Source organism: Lutra lutra, chromosome 14 (genome assembly GCF_902655055.1).
Source record: "Lutra lutra chromosome 14, mLutLut1.2, whole genome shotgun sequence".
NCBI lineage: Eukaryota > Metazoa > Chordata > Mammalia > Carnivora > Mustelidae > Lutra > Lutra lutra.
Genome location: NC_062291.1, coordinates 47,035,033 through 47,061,641, shown reverse-complemented (window position 1 = coordinate 47,061,641; position 26,609 = coordinate 47,035,033). Strand labels below are relative to the sequence as shown.

General features: G+C 48.5%; 1 protein-coding gene across 1 annotated transcript; it reads left to right on the top strand.

Moving 5' to 3' along the window:
- Positions 1-6,033: 6,033 nt before the first annotated feature.
- On the top strand, positions 6,034-11,922 carry GDF2 (growth differentiation factor 2). Its single transcript, XM_047702708.1, has 2 exons — positions 6,034-6,578; positions 9,207-11,922. Exons 1-2 carry the CDS (start codon positions 6,233-6,235, stop codon positions 10,148-10,150), a joined length of 1,290 nt encoding a protein of 429 aa, XP_047558664.1. The 5' UTR covers positions 6,034-6,232; the 3' UTR covers positions 10,151-11,922.
- Positions 11,923-26,609: the final 14,687 nt, after the last annotated feature.

The window sequence follows — 26,609 nt, the reverse complement described above, 5'->3', positions numbered from 1 at the left end:
TGGAAAACTTCTGATGGAACCTTTTTTCCTAACAAATGGGGAAACTGAGTCCAGGTGCCACCAAGTGTTTAGCCTTGGTTTAGCACCAACAGGTGCCTCTGTATGTCTAAGTCAGTCACTTATAAAATGCCAAATGTTCTGTGGCCTATCGCTAATGCTTCTGTGGCCAGGACATATGCAGGGCCAGGCTGGAAGAGTCTGCAGAAGTCTAGGGTAGGGGTGGGAAGGTCTGAGGAGGGGGATCCCAAAGGAGAAGAATGGAGTTGATTCCACCAGGATGGAAGAGCTGGATTGGCTGGGGCATAGTGCATTGTGCAAAATGCATTTAGGGGCGGGACGGGACTCTGGGGGAAAGACCAGCAGGGCAGGACCAGCTTGCCAGCCCTGTCTCTTCAAGGTTATTTCCTTCTACCAAAAGCTGGAAACATAAAACCCTTCATTTATAAACTGATGCGCCTGAGATTTTTATTCCCTCCTCTTTTCTACTCTCGAAGAGAATGATGCTCGTTCCAGCCTTGCAATATTTTTCTTCCCTCTCCATTCTAATCCCACCCTAAATCCCTCAGTCTGTGCCAGCAGTCCTGTCTGTATGAGTAGGGATGAGCAGAGGAATGCACCTGTTTGTTCAATTATTTAGCTGCTACTGTGTGCCTAATCCCATAGTAGGCAATATTGACATGCTTTATCTCTTGGAAGGCTCTAACCATTTCCTCTTTTATCAAACCCAATGTGTAGATTTGAATGTGCATTAAAATCAGATGGAGGCTTGACTAGGTTGCTGGGCCCTACCTCTAGAGTTGCAGACCCAAGGCAAGATTTTGCATTTCTAACCAGTTTTCAGGTGCTGCTGTTGGAGGTCCAGGAACCACACTTCAAGAACTACTCTTCCAAAAAATGCAATGACGAGCTGAGCACAGTCCTGGGACAGGCTGTTCACATTGGTTGAGTACTTACCATGTGCCAGATGCCAGCAGGGTCTCACAGAGGCTAGGCCCAGAGCTGGGAAGAGGCATAGGCTCTGCTCAACCGGACTCATTCTCTCTCCTCACAGCCTCAGGGTGGGTCCAGTTTTCATTCGCTGGGCAATGTGTGGGTAAATGTAGAGTATGAGAAGCTCACAGAGATAGGTGTCTTCATGGCATACTTCCTGGGACAGAGGGGTTCCTGACCCCTTGGAGGCAGCTGTGTCACAGAAATATAGGCAGATCTTGTCCCACCTCCATAAATGAAGGCTGAAGTCTGTTTGTTAGAGAGATGAACTTCAACGGTCCTTGAAATAAATAGCTGAGTCAGATATGCCTCTCTTATTCATTAAATTGTACTTCTCCCATAGCAATTGCATGTGCTGACTCTATTTCTGTAATTCACAAGTCCTGGGAGGGATGGTACTACACGGGCTTTGGTTAAATACCACCATAGCATAGTAATGCCAAACTGTCTGGGCATCAAGTACAGACAGGGGGACAAGGCTGTGTCAGCACCCACCAGGGCAGAGCCAGCCTGACCTACACAGGGCCAGGAGTACCCAGAAGTGTTCAAGGACATGTGCAGAGACAAGCATGGAGGCCTGCCCAGAGGAGGTGTCCGATCCACCATGAACACAGGGCCCACTCTCTGGCCATGTCAAATTGCCGGAAGGATGTGCCACCTCAATCCAACAGCAGAAAGTGGTCCTAGGGTCTGTCACAGTGGTTGTCAGATGAATCCAGATGTCTGAGTGCTGTCACTCAGAACACAGAGGTTAAGCAGTGAAGGGCAGTCCTGAGCAGGCACTAAAAGGCAGGGGGTACTGGCCCAAGTGGAGGGCAGTGAGGAAGAGTATGAGGCATTCTAAACTGAAAGCACAGCTAAGGCAGGGGCTTTGAGGAAGGGAAGGGCAGAGCTGCTCCACAGGTAACCAAAACAGGGACAGAAAGATCGGACATTGTACAGACAAGAGCTAGAACAAGTACTTGCTGAATGTTTACCGTGTGCCAGGTTCTGTACTCATGGCACTCAGTGTTCCTTAGGAGCACGCAGGCCTCTGTGGATCACTCCAGTCCTCTCCCTGGACACACAACATAGAACCAAACAAGATTCCTGAGCACAGCCCTGGACCAGGTGTGGGTATGGGGCAGCTACCACTGTACCTTCTAGAAAGTTAAGTCCAGACCCTGTGGAGTGGCTTATCAAAACATAGAGAAAATAGGGTCCTGTTAGCTAGCAAGGCAAGTTAACACATTTTTTCATCAAATTACTAAAGACTAGAAAGAGCTACCTCTGAGGGGTGGTAAGACGGGTCCTTAGGCTCTGTTAATGAAAGTGAATAGTAAAAGAACATTTCTGGAAAGCAACTTGCGATGTTTACCAAGAGCTTTGAAGTCGTTTGCGTACACTTTGACTTGGACATCCCTCTTACGATGAACTGTCTCCAGAAAGTAATATAAAATTTAGCCTATAACAATGTGCCTTGCAACATTATCTTTAATAAATACCCCAATTGTCCTACGGCTGGAGAATGTTGGATACATTAGGATAGGTCCACACTGTTGGATATTATTCAGTCACTAAAAGTGAAGTATATGAAAATTTTTCATGGCATGCGAAGATACTGACACCATCTTACCATCTTTTAGTAGTGGCTTCCTCCGGGGACCAGATCTAGATGTCTCTCAGGGATTATCCCAATCTGATTCTCATTCCTCGCTCTCAGCAGCATCACCCCCATCTAAGCCAATCAGCGCATTGCTTTCCCCTTCTTCACTGTGATTGGCTAGGGCACGGACAGATGACCCAAACAGGACCGAGAAGCCACACTGAGACTAACGGGGACTTCCTAGACAAGAGACTTTTGCCCTCACTCTACCCCCACCCCAGGGCGCACTGGATGCAGTGTGGACCTGCTGCAGCCATCTCGCTAAAACAGGGAGGCAGAAGGTGAAGACCACACAGTGGAAGGCCGCTCTGGGCGTGAAGAAAACACCACTACAACTTGGTCTGTACTCTGGACAAGGCTGGGCTACAGCCAAACCTTCCCTGGACTTCACAACTTTCATTAGTTAGCCATAATCCTCTTTGCTTACAACTGTTTGGATTCTGCTTTTCTGCAGTCTACCACAAAAAGAACTCTAATTGATATACTTTTTAAAAATTCTTTTTTTAAATGTGGTAAAATATACATATAAAATTTACCATCGGCAGCTCAGTGGCATTGGGTACACTGACATTGTTCTGTAACCACCACTGCCGTCCCTCTGCAGAATCCTTTCATCCTGCAAACCTAGAACTCTGTTCCCACTCCCCCTCCTAATAGGGTCTCTGAAATCACACCACCTTGAGGAGACTGGGAGTCTGAGCTAGCAGCGCAGGCTCCCTACAAGAACCTAGAGGTTTGTGAGAGAGGGCAGAATGGGATCACAATATGGCCATAGATGGCTTCTTCTCTTGGTCCAGATATCTGCCTTTGAAGAAGGGTAAGCCTGGGAGTGTGCGTAAGACATCAGTTATCTCAGTGCCCAAAGCGGGGACATTATGGAGACCTGGGAAGAAACCTGAACCAGTCAGGGCATCCCAGCACCTGTGCTCAAGCCCCTGTTAGGTATGTGGGACCCATCTCCAGCAGCAAAACTAGGTGTCATTGAAAATGACAGCAGGTGGGACCTGCTAGAACCCCTTTCTCCCTCGTCACTTCTAGCACTATGTTACCATCCCACCTCTACCTCTTTGGACTAAACAAACCTGTAGGGCACTTGGACAGTTTAAGAAATGGATCAGACTTCCTGGTGATACGGATCAAGAGGCCTGATGCCATTAGTTGAAAACAGTAAAGGAAGGACCCATGGACGTAGTGATACCCTGAGCTCACTGGGCAGATAATTCCAGAAGTACACGGCTCTGGGGGCATCACCCACATTACAGGCAGGGCTCCTGAGCAGCCTCCATGGCCAGATGTGGTGACCCCACATGTAAACAGGTCCACAGTCCTTTATTTGAGATCCCAAACCCAAAACTATCAGAAAACCCGAAGTTCCTTTTGACTCCTTTTGTGGCAAAACCTGATCTGAATGGGTATGTGTGTTTTTATTTGTTTCACTGCAGAAACGCTAATGTACTTGATTATAAGGTATTGACCCCACCCCCATTGGGAATATTACAGTTTTTATGCCATACCAAATTTCCAAGATCTGAACATTTCTGAATCTCAAAACACTCCTGGCCCAAAGGGTTGTAAATTGGGGATTGTGGAGCTCATATCCTGGATTTCAAAATATTAACTGTGGGCATCACTGGCGAGTGAGACCGTAGGTTGTTTTTATTTCCTTCTTCACAATGTTTTGCATTTCCCAAATCATCTGCACTATATACTACTGTTACAACCAGAAAATAAGATCTACCATGTTTTTAAGAAAACATCAGGTAGCAGCCCCTTATGCTCCCCTGACCACATTCAGGCCACTCCCATGTGTCCCTTGGCTCTGCCTCTTGAATGTGGCCTGTTTCTGGGCTGCCCCCAGGAACTGGAGCACCATAGGGTATGCCTGCCTGGCTCTCCAGCTCCTCCCAGACCCTCCTTGCTGCACACTTCAGCTCCATTTCCAGGCTCTGCACCCCTTCCTCCTTCCCCTGCCCTAGCGAATTCTTGCACTGAGCTGGCTCAAGGCCCAGCGTGCTTCCTGCCGCCACTCCAAGCAGCACTTCTGAAGCTGCACCCTTTCCCGTCCACCCTCCCTTGACAGTGTTCCCAAAGGATGGGGACAGCAAGTTCTGTCCAGGCCCAGCAAGTCTGAGGCCCTGGTTTCACCCTGCCCCCACTAAGGGTGGAAAGAATAATGCTGGGCACACACTGGGATCCTTGACCTCCGCCAGCTGGCCGGCGTCGCCCCTCCTCCATCTTCCTGAAGCTGCTCAGCTCAGTGCTCCCTCTCCCCAGGAGGTCTGCCAGCACAGAAAGACTTCATGTTCAAATCCCCCTCTGAGTAGATCCCTGAGATGTGCAACTACTCCTATTTTTTTTTTTTTTTTAGCTCAGTCAAACCCACACATAATGGGAATGGACAGTCTACTCATGGGCATAATGGTTTTACCATAACGCAGACCCCAGGACCTCACAGACCCCTACTGGGCTGCAGCTTGTTGGCCTCCTGGGGCCAGCGGGACAGTTCCTGGGCACATGCTGTCCTCAGGGTTTCCCTGTTCCCTTTCCTTCCTTTCCCCAGACTACTTGCTTCTCCTGGCTGACAAGTGTGGCCCAAGCAATCACCCAGCTGACACAAGCAAGGACCGCCCCCAGCCCCAAGCCAAGGACAGAGCTCTTCTGAGGGCTGGGCAGCAAGTCTCAGGATGGGTATGGTGTCCTCTGGAGAGCAGGCTGGGGAGGTGCAGGGAAGTGGCAGCCAGAATGTGCCCACCCGGCTGACCCGAGCTTGCAGACACTGCTGTGAAGTTTTGTATGCGATCATCTTTGATTTCTCACATGTCTTTTCTAAACCCGAGGCTCAGGGAGGTCAAGTGACACTTGCGGGCAGTCAGTAAGGGAGCCAGGATTTGAACCCTCCTCTTGGGGACTCCAAAGCCTCCCTCACCGGGTGCTGCATTCCTCCATGATCCCTAGGTTCAGGACTCCCTCCACAGATGAGAAAGCATGCAGGCTGCTCTCCAACCACACACACAGGCAAAACAGTGTGCTCCCCAGGGAGCAGGCCTCCTGTTCACCAGAGAGACCCTACCCGGCATCGACCCTACCCACCGTTTGCCAAGGTCTTCTGAGAGTTCTGGGTCGGTTCTATATTTGGAGGACTTTCTGGTCCTGTCTGTTTCCTGGATTCTCTGTGGGGCCCAGGAGATGGAGCATGTGTCACCCTGTCTCAAGATTCTTCGGACCAGAGCTGGCAAGGAAATGAGAGAGGATCCTAATTAGGGGGTGATAACCCCACGGAGAAATTCGGGCTCTCTGCAGCAGGCCATGTCCTTCCCACAAGCCCTGCGTGTTTGTCAGATGTTTATAGAGCCTTCATTAACAGAGAGCTCCCTTAGATAAGAGGTGGGAGCACGGCATCGAGGGCCAGATAAGAGCAAGTGGAGGCCACTCTGGGGAACTACGGGTGAGAGCCTGTGAACTGGCCCCGGGGCTCGGTGCTGAGCCCCTGGGCAGGAAAATGCCGGCCCGCTCCTTCCGGGCCTCTCCCTGCGCCCGCTAACACACCCGCAGCAACCGCCCGCAGTCTCCCGTTAAGGGCGACAGCGCGGTCCCAAGATGTGCTGCGGGGCGCTCTGGGTGGCCCTGCCTGTGCTCTCCCTGCTGGCGGGCTGCGCGCCCGGGAAACCCCTGGAGAGCCGGGGAAGGGCGTCAGCCGGGGGAGATGCCCACCGCTTGCTCCCGGGGCCTGGAGGGGAGCGCGAGGGGGGTGCCTTCGACCTAAGGATGTTTCTGGAGAACATGAAGGTGGACTTCCTGCGCAGCCTCAACCTCAGCGGCATCCCTTCCCAGGACAGAACCCGAGCGGAACCACCCCAGTACATGATCGACCTGTACAACAGATACACCACCGACAAGTCCACCACCCCCGCGTCCAACATCGTGCGCAGCTTCAGCGTGGAAGGTAGAGTCGGCTCCGCCGGGGCCCTCCCCCTGGTTGGGGGGCACGCAGGGATCAGGGCTGCACTGCCCGGTCCGGTAGCCACTGGACATAGGAGGCTCTTTAAGTTTTAAATTTAAATGAACTAAAATGAGATAAAATTAATAACTTAGTTCACTGGTTTGGGATCCGTCGCTCCTTAGTCATGTGTGGTTAATGGGTACCTTCTAGGATAAGGCAGAGTATAGCACATTCCCACCCTGACAGCAAGTTCTACTGGACAGCTCTGCTGTAGAAGGTTCTTCTCTGGGCCCAGGGCCAATTTTACACATTCGGTGCCTACGGGAATGCCAGCTCCCTTTCTTCCATCCCTTCCTTTTCTTCTTCCCCTTGCCTGCTTTGAAACAGACAACCTATTTAGCCTTCAACGGATGGGTGTATTTTTTAACTTTGTTTTTTTTTTTTTTAAGATTTTATTTATTTATTTGACAGAGAGAGATCACAAGTAGGCAGAGAAGCAGGCAGAGAGAGAGAGAGGGAAGCAGGCTCCCTGCCGAGCAGTGAGCCTGTTGCAGGACTTGATCTCAAGACCCCGAGATCATGACCTGAGCCGAAGGCAGCCGCTTAACCCACTGAGCCACCCAGGCGCCCCTATTTTTTAACTTTGAAAGAATGTCTGTTTCTCTTCCACCAAAAGGTATCTACAAGTCCAATGAATTTTTTTGAGAGGACAACTTATTTTCTAAATAGAAAATGATTTACCTGATTTGAAAGGGCTGAAAGGTAACAAACCCTTGTTTCACCCTGCCCCCACTAATTCACCCAATGTAAGTGAAATAATTTTGTGAGCATGGAAGCCAAGGCTTGCAGATGCTGGGGGAACTTGCCCAGGTCACGTAGTGGTCCGGCAGCTGGATTCCGACGCAGGCCCCATGTGCCTACAAATCTTGGGCTTTTCCTGCTGCTGCTGTCTCTCTGAATACCCATGCACATGGGGCCTCTCTCCTCCCAGGTTTGACACCTGCAAACCCCTAAAAGGCCTGGCTTGGTGCCACAGCAGGTCACCCAGCCTGCAGAGCACACGCCATGTCTGAAGGATGCTACAACCCACAGATCACTTAGCGGCTGCCAGCATCTCACCATGCCCCTGGGGCATGTCTGTTGCCTGTGCTTTAGGAAAAGGCTTAGTTTCATTGGCTGAACCTAATCACCAAATCCCATAGTCTCAGAGTCCAGCGTTTGGCACCATCTCGATGATCAGCCCCTCCCATGTCCAGCATTTTCCATGTACCCAAAACAAGTTTTCTGACTCAGTCCCAGCTGTGCCTATGGCCAGCTCTCCTGTGAAGGCCAATTACGCTTTCCTCCATGGATGGTCCAAGGGAAGCTCAGGTAGAGAGGCTGTTTGTTTTCTAGATGTGTGATATGGTCCCATAGCGATTTCAAAGCATGGCACAGTAAGAGCACAGTAGGCCATTAATGCCCATACACACCATTCACTATTCACAAATGTTCTGCAGGAGCCAGAATATCGGGCACATCAAGACTGGGTGAGGGGCCATGTGCTTTGAGGGGGACATGCATGTTGGGGAGGAGGGCCTGGGAAGGACACAGAAATATTGACTAAGCATCTGCCAGGGAAAGTGACAGTAAGTTCTGTGTGCCATCTTGTGGAAGCCTCACACCAACCCTGAAAGACCATTAGGATGAGCCCCTTTCTACAGATGAGGAGACTGAGGCACAGAGAGACTCAGGACTTCTCCAAGGTCATAAGCCTAGGAAGGGGTTGAGTCCAGATTAGCAAGGCAGTCTATCAGACACTGCTGGATTTCATAGCACCACACGGACTCCCCTCATGACTTCATATTGGTGACCAAGCCATGGCACAATAAAGATGTCCTGACGACTGTGTGCCAGCCAGGAGAAGTTGGAAACTGAGACAATTGTATAGCTCAAAGCTAAACCTCATTTTTACCTAACATGGCAATGCAACCAAGGCTGATCTGTTTTCTTTCTTTATTCTCGTCAAACGTTTAAAAAATCCACTTTTGCTTTGCTCAGAATAACAATTCTGTTTCTATGCCATTAAGTTGCTGAGATTTTTCACATTGTCTTAATGTTGGAAATTCACCATCCCCTCCCAGGGTATCTGCTTTAACATCGCACACTCGGGATTTGCACTCTGAGGCTGACAATATGCTTTGCTATGTCGTTTATTTGACTTTTTTATTTTTTATGTGAAGAGCTTTACAGGATGTGTGCACTTGGCAGTTAAACAGCCTAAATCCAGTCTCCACATCTGTGAAAGTGGAATATTAATTAGATCCTCCCAGGGCCACTGTGAAGAGTATAGAATGCAAAGTATAGAGCATTATAGAATGCAAAGTGCCCAGTGCAATGCTGGGCAGAGTAGATGCTTACTAAAAAGTTGGATCTGACCACTCCAATGCAGGGCTTCTCTTGTCTCTGTTTTGCTTTGGAGGGTCCCACATGTACCTTTTGAAATTCTCTTCTACATTAAGGGCTTGAGTGAAACCAAATGAAGACTTGACAAGAGTCAGTCAGTGTTATCCTGGATGCCCTCTGACCTAAGTCATGACTCTCAGTTTTGGTGTCATGGAAGATGACCATCCCTGTGTACTTGCCTTTCAGATGCTGTCTCTATCACAGCCACAGAAGACTTCCCCTTCCAGAAGCACATCTTGCTCTTCAATATCTCCATTCCTAGGCATGAGCAGATCACCAGAGCTGAGCTCCGACTCTATGTCTCCTGTCAAAGTCATGCAGACACTTCTCATGAGCTGAGAGGCAACATGGCCATTTATGATGTTCTGGATGGAGCAGATGCTTGGGAAGCTTCTGCAGACACCAAGACATTCCTTGTGTCCCAGGACATTTCGGATGAGGGCTGGGAGACCTTTGAGGTCTCCAGTGCTGTGAAGCGGTGGGTCAGAGCAGACTCCACCAAGAGCAAAAATAAACTGGAAGTGACTGTGGAGAGTCACAGGAAGGGCTGTGACAAGCTGGATATCAGTGTCCCCCCAGGCTCCAAAAACCTGCCCTTCTTCGTTGTCTTCTCCAATGACCGCAGCAATGGGACCAAGGAGACCAGGCTGGAGCTCCGGGAGATGATTGGCCATGAACAGGACAGTATGTTCAAGAAGTTGTCCAAGAATGGTCTGGCAGAGGCAGGTGACCACAGGGATGAGGAGGACGGGGAAGGTCACACGGCCGCAGCGTCCTCTTTAGCCCGACGGAAGAGGAGTGCCGGTGCCAACAACCACTGTCAGAAGACCTCCCTGCGGGTGAACTTCGAGGACATTGGCTGGGACAGCTGGATCATCGCACCCAAGGAGTATGATGCTTACGAATGTAAAGGTGGCTGCTTCTTCCCCCTAGCTGATGACGTCACGCCGACAAAACATGCCATTGTGCAGACCCTGGTGCATCTCAAGTTCCCCATGAAGGTGGGCAAGGCCTGCTGCGTGCCCACCAAACTGAGCCCCATCTCCATCCTCTACAAGGATGACATGGGAGTCCCCACCCTCAAGTACCATTACGAAGGAATGAGCGTAGCAGAGTGTGGGTGCAGGTAGTGCTGGCCTGAGGGGCAGGGGGGAAACAGGGTGGAGGGCTCCTGAGTCCCTCTGGGTATCATGGGGACTAAGTCTGCCTGCATGGTAGCCTGAGGGAGGAAAGGGAGCTGCCATGTCCTGAAGGTAAATGCCGGCCCACACCAAGCATACACCACTGGGTCTAACCGCAGGGGAAGGCAATGGCCAGGGATGAAGGGTGGGGATTGGGGAGAAGAGGAAAGCCTAGAAGGATTGTTGGGGGGCAAGAGGTGACAATGGAAAGAGGACAAGAGAAAAATAATCCGGAGTCAGCAGAAAATAGCACAAATGAGGCAGGGGAGTATAGACAGTTGAGGTACAGAGATTTACGGAGATTAAAGGAGGCGAGAAGGGTAGGGCACATTCCAATAACCCCAGGGGGTGAACGGGACAGGGACAGCATGTGCTCGACACCCATCATTTTATGGATTCCCAGAACCCAGTGAGATGGGTGTTATGAGTCCCAATTTACACATGCAGGAACCAAAATGCAGGCAGTTGAAGTAACACTGGTCAACGCTGTGATTTCAAACCATAGGTCTGCATAGGTCTGTCCACCACTAAAGCCCTGGGGCTTCTCAAATACCCCATCCAAGTTTATCGGGTCACCTTGCAGCGAAAGAATAATTAGATTCTGGGAGGCAGGGAGCGTGGGGCAAGCTGGATTCAGCCCTGGCCAGTACCACCAGTATGACTGGGCTGTTTGGAGCACCCAGGGCCCATTCCAACTGCTCGGTGCCTATGCTGTTTCAATGGCGCAATGATTTTTAAGATGACCCTCAAGCCACTGAGGAACACTCCCCAAACCAACTGCAGGATGGAGAGAATGCGTGCCAGGGCCCTTGGGTTGCAATATGCACTGGGGTTGGAGGGACATGGGCCCTTTCCCACCAGCATCTCACATGCGACCACCAGCTGCCAGTGGCTTCGAACTTTGAGATGGTTTGGAAGGAGCAGGTATGATCTACCCTGAGGGACAGGGCAGCCTCCAGCTCGGGTGGCTGCTGTTAATTTACTCAGCATAACTGGCTCACCAGCATAACACAACTGTGGGCTTCCCTCCCACCAGGACTCTGTGGGAGACCAAACCTGGATTTGAATTTGCTGGAATAAATGTGTCCTTGCTTTGGTATTTGTGATGTCCCTATTTTTATTTCTTGGTGACAGGTACTCAAGTGATGACATCCAGCCTTCCTAGGTGAGGGCTCCTAGCCACTGGGGACCTCAGGTCCTTATTAGCCATGGCCAGCTCTGCCTGCACCTGTGGCTTTCTTGAGCTGTGTGTCCTGGCTTGGGCCCCAGGACTGGACTCAGCACCCAGTGATCCCGAGAAAAGACAGTTTCCGTTTCCTTTGAGTTCCATTCTCTCCTCTGACTCTAGAGGTCACGCATGGAATGGGGTGGAGTGAGGAAGAGTCTGGAAGTGGTGAAAATTCCAGTCCATGGCCTTTCTGGCCACTGGCCAGAGCAAAGCCTGTAAGAGGCCTGAAGAGACCCAGGCCTTTCCCACTGGTTGAAGCTCCCAGTGTATTTTTTTAAAAAAAGTTTGTGTTAAATGTTTACGTGGAACCAATGAAGAGCTTTAACACAATTAATACAAATTAATTAATTTAAATACAATTAATTACTGGAATTGTAGAAAATACTAATTCCTGGTACGACAATGTTGCTGAATCATAAAGACAGACGAAGAATGTCTTTTAGTCCTGGTGGTGTACTTCTGTGCCTGCATCAAAGTTTCACTTTGAAATAAAATCAAATGTCTAAACTGTGGACTTTCCTGAATGTGAGACCTGGGCAGGATGGTCTCTCCATGCTGTCCCCTGCCCACCCCTTCCCATAGGCCCTTCTTTCCCTGGGGGGCAGGGAGAAAGTGTTGCCATAGCAGTGGGCGGACTCATGGGGACAGTGTCTCTGTAGGCTGGGAGAGTGGAAATGTCCATATAAGGGCATGTATGTGGTTCTGTGAGAGAGTAGACATTTGCAAGTGGGCAACAGTTAGCCCCATGTTTTCCCGATCTCCCCCATGCCAGGGGAGGGAGGTCTGGGCCATGAGTCCTCCCCTGCCCAGTGGCCTGCGACCTGCCCCACTCTTCCAGCACCAGCTCCTACTATATCCCTGCTCAACGCCCAGCTCCAGCCACACTCCCTCAGGGCCACACCCTCAGTCTCGGAGGCAACTGCCCTGGCCATCCCACTCCCAGTTGTACAGCCCAAGTCACCGTCTGTGAAGACCCAACTCTAGTGGAACCCCCTCTGGCCCCTCTCCCTATGCCTTGGCTCTGATATTCCTACTCTGAGGAAGCACTACAATGCTTCTGTCTTGTGGCTGTTATGGGCTGGGCATGGGGACCTGCTCACCTCTTGTCCTAAGCTGCCTATGGTACAACGTCTGCTGGGGACAAGGCCTGAGAGCCTCTGGCCTGGGTCACTCTCAGAAGACTGTCATGGGCTGTGACTCAAGGCAGACTGACTTGGACGGATGTGCTGGGAAGAGAACTTCCAAGGAGCGCCCCCAAGAAATGCTTTCTGGCTTCCCTTTCACGGGTTATTCTCACTGGATTCCCCAAAGGGTTTTCACCCCCAGCCAGAGAATGAAATGCAACAGCGCCATCCTCTGGACATTCTGTTACATGGCTATTTAGCCCTCTGCCTAATGTCTGCTTTTACTGCTGCACGCGTAACATTTCCTAAAGTCTGTTCATTTTTGTCATATCGTGGGGGGGGGGTGTGATATTATCACTACCATGAAGAAGCTGAAGCCCAGCAAAGTGACCAGTTGGTAGGGCTGACGGGCTGTCCCCTGTTCTGCCAAGCAGAAAGCCACAGGCAGACACACTGAGTTGAGGGGTAGTGTGGATAGATCATGAGAAGAGCCAGGGATGAGGCCTGGGGGATTCCCTGTGCAGCGGGCCATGCTGGGAACTTGCACTTGGTAGCTCAAACAACAACCACAGAATAAAAGACCTTTTTATTCTGACTTTTGCAAATGAAGCAGAGATGGAGGCTTTTGGAGGCTTCGCACTTTGCTCAGAGCCACAGTCAGGAATTGCTGGAGTCAGGATTTGAACCCTGGTTGTGATGCTAACCCCAAGTTCTCTCTGTTGCACTGGCCTCTCTCCTGATGACCTTCTTCAAGGTAAAGGTCATGGTCTCATGAGCAGGAAGAATCAAAGACAAAGCCTGTGTTCTTTTGGGCAAGTGCTGCCTTCCTGTGGGCTGGGCCCTCCTTGGTCACTGCCTCTCTTGCCTCACTTGTGTAGGCTTCCCTAGTCATCCAGGCATCCATTCGGGGAGAAGGTACAGAAGGACACCCTTTTCCCTTTGATTAACGTTCGGCTGGCATGGTCACGAAGTGACAGAGCAGGCAGCTAGTTAGACCCGAGCTGGAGGCAAGGACAGTGATAGTTTATGCGTTAGATGCCTGCACACAAAACATCCTGACTTTGTGACCTCCAAGACCCCTCAACATCCTGACATTGTGGCTCCCAGGACCCCGGGGCTAACAGACCGAGAGCCACAGGTGCAAAATACGCGCTCTTCTCTTCCATCTCTGCTATAGGGTAACCCCTAGACTCATTATTATGCATTTGCATTGCAGTTTTGCTCTCTCCCACCATGGGGGAAGGCCGCCATGATAGTTTGGGTACAAACTTCGTAGGGTCAAAAACAGCCACTCCCATCCTGTGGGAGAAGTTTCGCAAATGATTAGAAGCAGCTTCTATAAGAGACCACCCTGTCTGTCCATGACGCAAGACCCAGCTCACATAAAAAGGAAGGACCCCTGCAGCCAGGGCAGTCACCACCTCTGGGCCTGCCCACTGTCCCACTTCGAGAGTGTACCGCCCTTAATTAACTCTTTCGTGCATGCTCCTTTCCTTCTGGCTGTCCTTAGTGGAGTGTGGATCCTCACGTAAATCTTTCTTGGCAAATCCAAGAACTGAGACCTCCATTCACACAACACAGACCTTCCTACTGGTAAGAGAAACACTGTGGCTTCTACCTCTTCCAAAATTCTATCAAAATTGGGAGAAAGCAGGAATCCCTGGGTCAATCCTTCCTTGCAGCTTGCTCTTTCCAAGCCCACCTGAATTGGTAGGGCCAATACAGGCAGGTGTGGGAGGTCACATCTCTCTGAACTCAGAAACTCTTCCTCGCCCATGTTCAAAGGCTGTGATTCCATCTAGCTCATCTGACCTGTGCCCTCTGTCCCGGACATCAGTTCCTCCCCACGGTGTAGTGAGGAGTCTGGCGTGAGCCCGCCCCTGTGGGTGCTGCCCTCAGTGGACTCCAGCCTGTAGCTATGATGGCACTGAGCCACAATAGCATAGGCCCCTGCTGGCCTCTTCTCCACAGGGAACCCACACTGTTCACACTCTAGAAGGCACACCAGCGCACAGTGTGTCCTGGGTGGTAGCATGGGGCCTTCTTGGTTTCATGATCTGCTGTCGCCATCTTGAAATCCATAGTCACTTTTGATCAAGGATCTCATATTTTTATTCTGCGTTTGGCCTCACGCATCAGTGTAGCTGGCACAATGCATTGTGCAGTCAGCATCTTGGTTTCCCAAGTCCCAGGGACACCCTGGAGGCTACTGCAGGCCTCAACATCGACGTGATCCCTATGAGCCAAGGAGTCTGAGCTTTGCTGCCGAGAGCTTGCCATGGGGTCTGAGTGAAAGGGCCGGCCTTGCCCCCTTCTCCCACGTGCATGCTGAGGAGGCCCAGAGGCTTCTCCAGCATGTGACCAAAGCCTGTATATCCGTATGGCAGCTCCTGGGGGAGCTGAGGTTGCTGAGAAAGTTTGGAGCATGGGGTGCCTGGGTGGCTCAGTCATTAAGTGTCTGCCTTCGGATCAGGTCATGATTCCAGGGTCCTGGATCGAGCTCCGCATCGGGGTCCCTGCTCGCTGGGAAGCCCGCTTCTCCCTCTCCCAGTACCCCCACTTGTGTTCCCTCTCTCGCTGTGTCTTTCTCTGTAAAATAAATAAATTAAATAAATAAAATCTAAAAAAAAAGAAGAAGAAGAAGAAAGAAAGTTTGGAGTAGCTTGACATGAAGGGGTCTGAATTTTCCCAGACTTGCGTTAACGTGTGGCGACCGGAAACTACACAAGACAGACAGACAGTAGCACCACACACAAGTGGGTTACATTGGATCAGACTAAATAAAACTTCCAGAAATTCTTTCCTTCCCAGATCCCCTTGGGGAACCAGCCTTGCCAGCCTCTACTTGGGGCCTGTCAACCTCGGGCCCAGTTGCAGCCTTGGTCTCCAGAATCTGGGCAGACCACCCTGGTGCCTCCATCGTGCCTCCCCTGGTCCTCCTCTTTCCTGCTTTGCAAACTCTAGACTTTGTACAGCAGCTTCTAGCAACTATGTACCACAGACCCACAGGGGATGTTTATTCCTCTCTGATTTTGACACTGATCCTCACTCTCAGATATGATTTGGATCATGTTCTATGTCTCCTCATATGACTGGTGATGCCCTGACTTCTGCCTGGTCTGTTGGACCCATACCCGCAGTCCATCTCACTCCTTGCCCAGAAAGCACCTCACATCAATGAAATGCAGAAGCCAGGACCAGCCTAGCAAATAGCAGGCACACACATACCCACCTGGGAAGGACTGAGAAGCCTGAGAAGCACTGAAGGGGTCATCTCCAGAAGGAACCCAAGAAATGGCTGTGTTCCTGAGTCCCCAACCTGGGGTCTCTAGGCCTCCTCATGCAGGTCTGTCTGAGCCAACTGCAGTGCCAAAATGGACCCCAAATCACCTAAGTGTTCACTGTCTTCTTCCTTTCCCCACTTTCTTGGGGAGAAAGTGCCCTTGAGGCTGGTTTGGGTTGTTCTGTGCTAATGCATGTAATGGGTAGAGCTTAAAAAAAAATGGAAGAAGCTGGGAAAGCCTGGTTGGTTTCCACTGGAAAAGACACAAAGTTGCACCATGAAGAAAGAATGGACCAGACAGAAGAATGTAGGATCCTAGAAGGCAGGGGTGCAGAGAGGGGGAAAGGGAGCAGGAGTGAGTCTAGCCTCACGCCTAGCACTCTCTGAGATCCGGGTGAAAGGTGGCTGTTACTTTGAATCAGCAGAATTCAGATCAGAACAAGAAAGTTCTGTTAAAGAGCCTCACAATGCTGATACTCTTTGACATAGCATTCCCGGTTCTGAGTTTACACCTTAAAAAATATTAAATATGAGGAAATCTTGATGTTTGTGGAACATTGCTTTTCACAGTGAAAAACAGGAAACTATCTAAAATGAACAATAGGAGAATAATGTAACAAACTGTGGTTAGTTCCCTTTCTCTTTCTTCCTGGACCTGGTTCAGGCAGCATCAGATTTTTCTCCAGAAGTAACTGGAGCAACAACTGAGAACCAGCGGAAGATCTGCCTGTCCGCTGAGCTTGGAAAGAAAGATTTTGCAGACCGTGTAGTCTCAGGTCACTCCTGAGTGCCAGTCTCTGGTTATGCTCCAAATTACTGAGGTTTTTTTTTTTGTTTTTTTTTTTTTTTTTGAAGGATTTTGTTGATTTATTTATTTGAGAGAAGAGAGAGCATGAGCGGGCGAGAGACAGAAGGAGAAGCAGGGTCCCCACCCACCAAGGAGACTGATGTGGGACATGATCCCAAGACCCTGGGACCATGACCCGAGCCAAAGGTAGATGCTTAACCAGTGACTGAGACACCCAGGTGTCCCTCAGGGTTTTGTTTTGTTTTGTTTTTAAAGATTTTATTTATTTATTTGTAAGAGATACAGAGAGCACGAGCAGGGGGAGAGGCAGAGAGAAAGGGACAAGTAGACTCCCCAATGCGGGGCTTGATCCCAGGACCCTGAGATCATGACCTGAGCTGAAGGCAGACACTTAACTAACTGAGGCACCCAGGCGTACCATAGGGTTTGAATTCAAGAAGGGTCAAAGCAGGAGTGGTAGCCGCCTCACCCACACCTGCCCTGTGCCCATGAATGGATACCCTATGCACACATACATACACACCACACATAACATACCACACATGTGTACACCTTATACAGTCATGCACACACACACACACACACACACACACACACACATGCCTTTGACCCAAAGGTCAGCAAAATCTCTAGGACTTCCTGACACATTGGCAACTTGTGAACTATAAGAAATCTCAGAGGAGAGCCCCTCTTCCTGGGCAAACTGAAAAAGTCCAGAGGAGCAGAAAAGAGGCATGAGGACAGGGTAGTGCATCTTCTACTCGGAGCCAAAGTACAATGTCAAAGAGAGAATTAACCACCTGCAAGTTTTTGTGTTTGGCCTCATTTATTATCACAGCAAAACATTTCCATTTGGAAATGATCATGAGATTCCATCCTATACTCATTAGGCTTGCCAGAGTGAAGCCCTGTGACTCAAGAGCACACAGGCCATGGTGGGGGGGAGATGAGCACTGTCACAGGGGTCAGGAGGGATAGCCAGTGGTTTGTCACCTTGGAGGACAGTTCAGCTATATCCTTGAGAGTGGAGAGATCCAGAAATTCCTTTTCTTTATACCCACTCTAGTGACAGCTGTGCATGGGCAAAGAGGCAGGCTCAGAGATAATTGCTGCACACTGTAACCGTAAGTCACTGCAGATGGTCTGGTGCTGGGTGCTGGGTGCTGACCAGACCCCCCTTCAGGACCGTCAGCCAACAAGTCACTTCTTCCCAGGATTTGTTCTTGGCTGCCTACAAGGAATAACTCACCCAGATTATGTTCCCTCCTCAGGGACAACCTTCATCCAATGACTGATTGTGTGGGGTATGAAGGCCTGGCCCCTGGCTTTAATTTGGGACAACACTTATTTTTTTTTTTTTTTTAAGTAGGTTCCACACCCAGCATGGAGCTCGAACTCAATGCCCTGAGATCAAAACCCGAACTTAGATCAAGAGTTGGACCCTCAACCATCTGAGCCACCCAGATATCCCCAATTTGGGGTAACTCTTAAAGGGCCATCCCCACTCCAGAGTCCGTTGAAGTTGGCTGAGGTCCCCATGAGACCTGTATCACATTCAACTTCTCTCTCTGTCCAGTCCAACACTCTCCTCTCCCTGGCAGGCGCGGCTCCTGGAGTGCTGCTACCCGTGTGCCTCCTGCAGCCAGGCCTGGCTCACTCTGTTTCTCCAGGAACCTGACCTGCGAGAGAGGAAATCTCCATCAGTGGGAAATCGTCAGCAAAGGGATGCTGCATGCTTATGGTGACGTGAGGTCAGGCAATTAAAAGGCCAACTAGCTGATGTGCACCAGTATGGCTAGATATCAAACACACCAAGCAAGGGAAAAGAGCAAACTGCAGAACGAGATGTGCAGTGTGATCCTAGTTATGTCAATAAAAACCCACCGAGGGACATGCAGACACACACGGAAGTAGTTTGTGAAAGGATGAGGAGGACATACAGCAAATAGCAGGAAGGTAAGGAATATCAAAAAGACAGCTTGGTTTATCCATAAAGTTTTTTTTTTTTTCTTACTTCTGTGATTAAAAAAAAAAAAGATACAAGAAAAGCAGTGATAAACAGGTGTCAAGAGTGTTGGTTTGGGGTGGTTAGCATTGCCACCCTGTCTGCAGAGCTAGACGGTGAGTATGTGAGCTTGGCCGTCTCAGGACTCTAGTGTCGTGCTCACATTCTGGAAGCCGTGCTGGGCCCCACCTCCCAGAGCCTTCAGGGTCTTCTGTGTCAATGCTGGACTCTCCTTCCTTTGCTGGACAAGGCTCCAGCCAGGCAACAGCTCAGGGGGCTGGCATGTGGATACAGGGGGGTCTGCACAGGAACTCAGGACTGAGCAGGGCAGTGTCCCAGTGCCACTGGGATTAGCTGTCACACACACACACACAACACACAACACACAACACGGCAGGATAACCTTCCACAGAAGATTCCAGGATCCAGAAGAAGAGATATTGGAAAGACATGGCAAGACTCCAACAACATATTTGACCAAGACCTCCTTTCTTGGAAATTGTGAACTAGGATCAGTGAACAGTATTCTACAAGGGAAACAACTGACAGATATGTGCCACACAAATAGTGAGAAATGGCGGAAGCTGAGAATAAACTGAGACAAGTGTTTGTCCCAACATACCAGTTAAATGCCAAACACATGTCCAGCAGCCACAGCCCTGCTGGCCCCAAGGGTGGGGTCCCAGGGCCACCTACCAACCCAGAATCCCAGTGGCAAGGGGCCCATGAGAGTTACTACCCTACACAGTCTGCCCAAGGGCAATCCTGGGGACCTCTTAGGAGGCAGGATGGATTATGCACAGCATGTTGGCTACACTGGGAAAAAATCTGTTGGTCTGAAATTGCAGACACAGGCAGAGGAGCCAGCTCCCAGCCCCCCAGGGGGGGATCCCACGTTAGAAGTTTCTTATCCTGCCAGACCACCCAGGGAATGCACGTCCATAATACTGGTAGTCAGTCTCCATGAAGATCCATCAAGCATTCTTTCTTTGGACTATGGATTTGCTCATCAGATCTGGAAAATCATCCTTAAGCTGCAGGTGATGATGACCAACATTCTTGTTAACTGTGTCACCATTAAGGCGGAGTGTGAGCTGCTTTTAAATTCTTCACTTCCCATGTTCCGCCTCTGACCATTTTTGCCTTTCCCTCTCTCTTTGTTTTAAAATAAGCATCATTTGTTTGGAGAGATTTAAATTAAATGTAAAGAGACAGGGGACTTGGAGGTGGCAAGTGACATCAGCCAGGAGACAGCAGCAGCCAGGGCTGATAGAGGATGGAAGGCAGAGGGGTCCTTTAGAGAAACAGACCAAGGACTTCAGGAAGACACCCTGTCGGGACCCAGAGGACACAGAGCACAAGGGTTGTTGGCATCATTTAATAGGATATCAACCCTGGCTCTGCCCTGGGGTGGGTATGGGCCTCAAACATGGCCACGACCTAGTCCCCAGAACCCATGAGTGTGGCCTTAAATGGCACAAAGAATGGCTATCATCTTAGTGGCAAGAGATGTGAGGAAGGATTTTGAGAGGAGGTCCATTCTCTGGATTATCCAGGTGGGCCCTAGACGCAATCATGTGTATCCTAATGAGATAAGGAAGAGGATTGACAAAAGAGGAGGAGGCCGTGTCACCACAGAGAGAGAGATTGGAATGGTGCAACCACCAGATGCTGGAAAAAGTGAAGGTCACGTTGTCCCCTAGAGGCCCGAGAGGGAATGAGTCCCTCTCAACACCTTTATCTCAGACTTCTGGCCTCCACAACAGAGAGGGAAAACATTTTGTTTGTTTTAAGCCATCCAGCTTGTGGTCATTTGTGACAGGAGCCACAGAAAACCAATATAGTGCGTGGCCCTGTCCTGGTGGCCTTGGGACTGGACTTGTGTGGACCAGCTCTGTGTTTGTTTCTCGGCCATGCAGTCGGCAGAGCTGAGCATGTTCTTAAGCATGGAGCGTAGACTCAAAAGCACAGTTTGATCCTAACTGCACACAAATGTGAACACACAATTGTACACACATATCTGTGTGCAAACACGTGTATTCATGTACACTCACACATGCACAATGCCCAGCAGAGATGGGCAATCCCCACTAGTCAGCATAGCCCATGCTCTGGGTCAAACCCCTGAACTGCTGAGTCCTGGGAAAGAGGACAGCACAGTCCATTATTAAAAGCAGAGGATAGAAGATGATGACGCAAACTCTCAAACTCTCACAGAATCACCGAAGAGAAGAGGCTGTGCTAACCCAAGCACAATTCTTGGAGGCCATGGTAGAGCAGATGGACGAGTGAGCCCCAGCCATTCTGGAAATATGGAGAACATGGGCTGAGAAAGTCTATATCCAACTTCATGTTTGGTGAGACGTAGGGCACTATTGGGGCTAAAAATCCAGGGACAATGGGATGAGGAATATATGCTTTAGAGAAATTCAAGTCATTTGCAGCATGAATTTGTGGCCAATGAAACTATTTTTTCTGAAACCCATTTGCAGAATACTCAAGGGTTCTCTGAGCTTAGACTGTTCTTGGAACAATCAGAACACCTCATGTGAGTGTAAGGACTGAATATCTTTTTGGAGCTAGTTTTCAGTTCAAGTTTTCACCTTGAAGTTTTCACAGCTACTTACTGTGCATTTGGGGAAGAATTCTGACCTCTCCAGGACTCAGTTTCTCCACCTATAAAATGGGAACAATACCACCTGTGATGGTTAATTTTTATGTCAAGAAAGCTTGGTGCCACATTGTTTGGTCAAACACTAGTTTAGATGTTGCTGTGAAGGTATTTGTGAATGTGACTAACATTAACTATCAGTTGATTCAAGGTGAAGCAGATTATCCTCTATAATGTGAATGGGCCTCATCCAATAAGTTGAAGGCCTTAAGAGGAAAGACTGAGGTTTTCTGAGGAAAAATAAATTCTTCCTCAAGACTGAAACACAGAAATCACGCCTGAGTTTCCAGTCTTCTGGGGCTGGCACTATAAATTCCAAACTTGTGATCCCACAAGTTGTATGAGCCAGCCAATTTCCTAAAAATAAATCATTTATTATCTGTCTATCTATCTATCTATACATCTATCTCTGTATCCTGTTCCTTGGGTCTACTACTAAATATCAAATGAGAAAGTGCTGGGACTACTGGATTTTCACAAGCAAAAGAATGAAATTGTACCCCTACCTCACATCATATACAAAGATCAACTCAGAATGGATCAAAGACCTAAACATAGGACCTAAAACTATAAAACTCTTAAAGAAAATATAAAGATGGGGAGCCTGGGTGGCTCAGTGGTTTAAGCCGCTGCCTTCGGCTCGGGTCATGATCCCAGGGTCTTGGGATTGAGCCCCACATGGGGTTCTCTACTCAGCGGGGAGCCTGCTTCCCCCTCTCTCTCTGCCTGCCTCTCTGCCTACTTGTTATCTCTCTCTCTCTCTCTCTGTCAAATTCTTTTGTTTAAAAAAAGGTCTTTAAAAAAAGAAAATATAAAGATAAGTCATCATGACCTTGGGTTTGGCAAAAGAGTCTTAGGTATGACATCAAAAGCAATAGCAACAAAAGAAAAACTAAATAAACTGGTGATCACCAAAATTAAAAAAAAAATTAAGAGATCGTGCATGTGTGGGAGCAGGGAGGCAGGAAGGGGCTGAGGGAGCATCTTAAGCAGGTTCCATGCCTAGTGCAGAGCTTGACATGGGGCCCGATCTCATGATCCTGAAATCATGACCTGAGCTAAAACCAAGAACTGGACACTTAACTGCCACCCAGACACCCCCAAATTTTTTTTAAAGATAGATTTATTTATTTATTTATTTATTTGACAGACAGAAATCACAAGGAGGTAGAGAGGCAGGCAGAGAGAGAGAGAGGAGGAGGCAGGCTCTCCGCTGAGCAGAAAGCCCGAGTGGGGCTCGATCCCAGGACTCTGGGATCATGACCCGAGCCAAAGGCAGAGGCTTTAACCCACTGAGCCACCCAGGCGCACCCCAAATTTTTTTTAATGTGGACTTCAAAGGACACCAGCAAGAAAGTGAGAAGATAACCAATGGAATAGAAGGGGATTTTTGCAGATCTCGTATCTGATAAGGGACTTGTACCAGAATGCTTATAACTTAGTAATAAAGGGGAAAGTGACCTAATTTTAAAATGGGACAAAGAACCTGAATAGACAGTTCACTAGGGAGGATATGCAAATAGCCAATAGGCACATGAAAAAATTGTTGGCATTGCGAGTCAGTAGGGAAATGCAAATCAAAGCTACTTCACACTCTCTAGGATGGCTAATATCAAAAAGCCAGAGGATAATGAGTGTTGACAAGGATGTGGAGGAATCAAACATTCAGACGTGCTGGCAGCAACGCAAAATGGTGCAGCTGCAAGGGGAAAATGGTTTGGCGGTTCCTCAAAAAGTTAAACAGAGGATTACTGCATGACCCAGCAATTCCACTCCAAGACATCCCCATCAGCCCCAACAAATGTGCAAAAGATCTAAACAGATACTTCATCTTGGAATATATACAAATGGCCAATAAATATATTAAAAGATGCTCAACACTATTAGTCATCAAGGAAATGTTAAATCATAATGGGAAGTCACTCCATAGCCATTAAAATAGCTAAAATATACATACCAATTGTTGGCATTGATGTGGAGGAATTGGAAATCTCATACACTGCTTGTATAAACTTAAATTTTGGAAAACCGGTTATTTCTTAAAATGCTAAACATGCATTCCTGCCCTGGTGAAAATAAAACCATATATCCTATACTTAAACACGCACTGAAGCTGCATTTGTAACAGTTACATGTGGAAGCAAGCTGCAGGTCAGTCAGCCCAGGAGTGGATAACAGATGGCAATAGATCCATACTGTGGAATACCACTCAGCAATTAAATAAATAAACTAACGGTGCCCTCAACAACATAGGTGTGTCTCAAACTCATGATGCTGAATGAAGGAAGACAGGAAGGGAAAAAAAAAACAGTACACATATTATAATTCCATTTAAGGTCTGGACAATGAGAACGAATCCACAGTGGTGAGAGAAGGCAGATCAGTGTCTGCTTGGAGATGGAGATGTAAGGGGGGTTGCATAACAATGAGGCATGAGAAAAATTTGAGGATGAGGGCAATATACATGATCTTGAGCTGGGTGATAGTTCCGTAGGAGAATACACATGTCAAAACTCACCGGACTGTACACTTCAAATATGGTCAGTTCCATGGGTGTCAGTCATACATTAATTAAGTTGTTTTAAGAAAAAAAAAAAACAACAGAAAAAATACACATTTACAGATAACTTAAAAGTTACCATCCCAGTGTTCATAGCAGCAATGGTCACAGTTGTCAAACTGTGGAAAGAGCCAAGATGCCCTTCAACAGACAAATGGATAAAGAAGATACGGTTCGTATACACTATGGAGTATGACGCCTCCATCAGAAAGGATGAATACCCAACTTTTGTATCAACATGGACGGGACTGGAAGAGATTATGCTGAGTGAAATAAGTCAAGCAGAGAGAGTCAATTATCATATGGTTTCACTTACTTGTGGAGCATAAGGAATAACACGGAGGACACTGGGAGATGGAGAGGAGATGTGAGTTGGGGGAAATCGGAGTGGGAGACGAACCATGAGAGACTGTGGACTCTGAGAAACAAACTGAGGGTTTTGGAGGGGAGGGGAGTAGGAGTTTGGATGAGCCTGGTGGTGGGTATTGTGGAGGGCACATATTGCATGGAGCACTGGATATGGTGCATAAACAATGAATTCTGGAACACTGAAAAGAAATTTTTAAAAAAGTTACTAAAAATATAATAAAGGAAACAAGTGAACAAATACACATACTCTTCGATTCAGTGAGCCCAGTTTTGGGAATTTACAGAAATAAGAAACACTAGTCTTTAAGAACACATCCTTGAGAACATTTATAATGATACTGTTTATAGAAATAAAAACAGAAACAACTTAAAATCTCTCTCACGAGGAGAACAGATCAGTAAAATGGCTGCAATGCAGTCATTAAAAGGATGAACTTTATGTATATGCTTCAGCAGTGAGGTTGTTTCTGCTGTATGTTTAAGTAAGTAAAACAAAAGGCAAATTACCATGTATACACAGTATGGACTCTATGTGAACACAGATGACACTAAATGGATGGATAGATGGATGGATGGATGGATGGATGGATGGGTGAATGGATGGACATCCTTAGATGAACAGACTGTACATCTCCTATATATGTGCATTCATGTATGAACTCAGAGAAAAGAGAGGACAGCCACACATTAAACATTATTTATGTATGTGTAATACACATTATTATTGGCTATATTGGAATGGCTTTGGAAAAAGATTGTTCACACATTTATGAATTATTTAACTTGTAAAAATGAGTATGTTTTACTCTTATTTTTAAAAAAAGTTTTAAAAAAAAGAAAAAGTGAAAAGAAAAAGGATTAAAATAAAATAAAGACAGGATATAACTTGCTTTGAAATGCATCTAAAAAATATGCTAGTTTGAGGTTTAGAGAGAGAGTCAGAGAGACAGAGGTGAGATAAAGAAAGGGTAATAAAATGTCAATGTTAAAATCTGAGGACATGGATATTTGCTGTACTGCTTGAAAATGTCCATAAAGAACACAGAGAGAAAGACGAACTCTGGGGAGAGAATTTTCTCCCACTGGCCTCTGGCCACACCTGCAGGAGGAGACACCATGTCTCCTTGTAGGCACTAACTCTGCCCCTATGGTGATACGCGACGCACCTCCATTCTGTTGCCCACATCCTCTGCGAGGCTCTGAGCCATCCATCCCCACAAATTGGTGCCCAGCAATGGCTTCAGGCATCCCATCCTATAACTGCATTTTAGAAAGAGTCCAGGAGAAGCACTTTCCCCAAAGAAGGACTTTTTCCTGGTCATCTTTATCCTCTGCCCTTCCGGGTCCCGAGGCTTCGCCTGAGTTCAAGCAAGGACAGAGAAGTGCTCTCGGAGGCCCGGGATGGCACACTCTGACATGTGACTCCCCAAGTAGAGGCAGATCGGAAGGCCCAGTCTTCCCAGTGGGGGCTAAGGAGACCTTATTGTTATAATAAATCAGGCTTACCTCATTGGCTGTGAACAGTGGAGTGATGTGACCATATGTCACTTGGGCATTAAACAAATCCTAATGAGCTAAAAATATGTTTGTTTTAGCTAATTGACCTCTTTGGCCTTCATAAACCACTTGGTAAACATCCCCAGATAATGAGTTCCAGAGAGCAGATTGTGGTTCTTGAGGGCGCTGAGAAAGCCCCCTGTCCCCGGGCACAGCTCCTGCAGCTGCCTGCTGAGGCACACGTGTGTACCCGCTAGCTGCCTGCAGGCCCCAGGAGGATGTGTGGGGCTCATGGGCCAAGTGAGTTGAGGGGAACCCCTCTCCCAGCGCTCTCCCCAGCTATGTGTACTCTGAGCGGTGGCTGTCTGATAGATATGGGAAGTGCCCATCCCCGGGGAGATGCGGAGACAAAGCAGGGGATCTTGACTCTAGGCTCCTTGGCAGGTATTTGGAGATCTGGGGCAAGTCAGCTGCAAGCATGTCACTTCCATGTGACGGAACAGAAGCTGGGAGGGAGGCTTAGAGTCTGGCTGGTCACCTGAGACAGGCTGTGTTCTCTGTGTAGGTGGGGGAATGATCTGGATGCCTGGGAGGCCTGGGACTGCAGAGACCCAAGTTCTGCAGCTGGGTTCTCCCTGCAAACACCGGGCCATGGACGGGAGCCCTCAACCAGCAGGGGCCTTCTTGAGCCAGGAGCATGGAACCTGTTAGGTCACAGAGACCACTTCATCGGACCTGGAATCACTGATCCCGTGGTGTCTGGAAGGCGGACACCCCACCCATACACCACATACACCAGTGAGGTCCAGACATTGTATTCTCACTGTTTGAAAGGGGTTGGGGGACCCACTCCAATTCCCCTG

What these genes read in the sequence shown, in the direction of transcription:
- GDF2 (XM_047702708.1), top strand. Translation starts at nt 6,233, where the DNA reads ATGTGCTGCGGGGCGCTCTGGGTGGCCCTGCCTGTGCTCTCCCTGCTG. An exon ending in GCGCAGCTTCAGCGTGGAAG is followed by an intron (nt 6,579 to 9,206) that starts GTAGAGTCGGCT and finishes CTTGCCTTTCAG; the next exon opens with ATGCTGTCTCTATCACAGCC.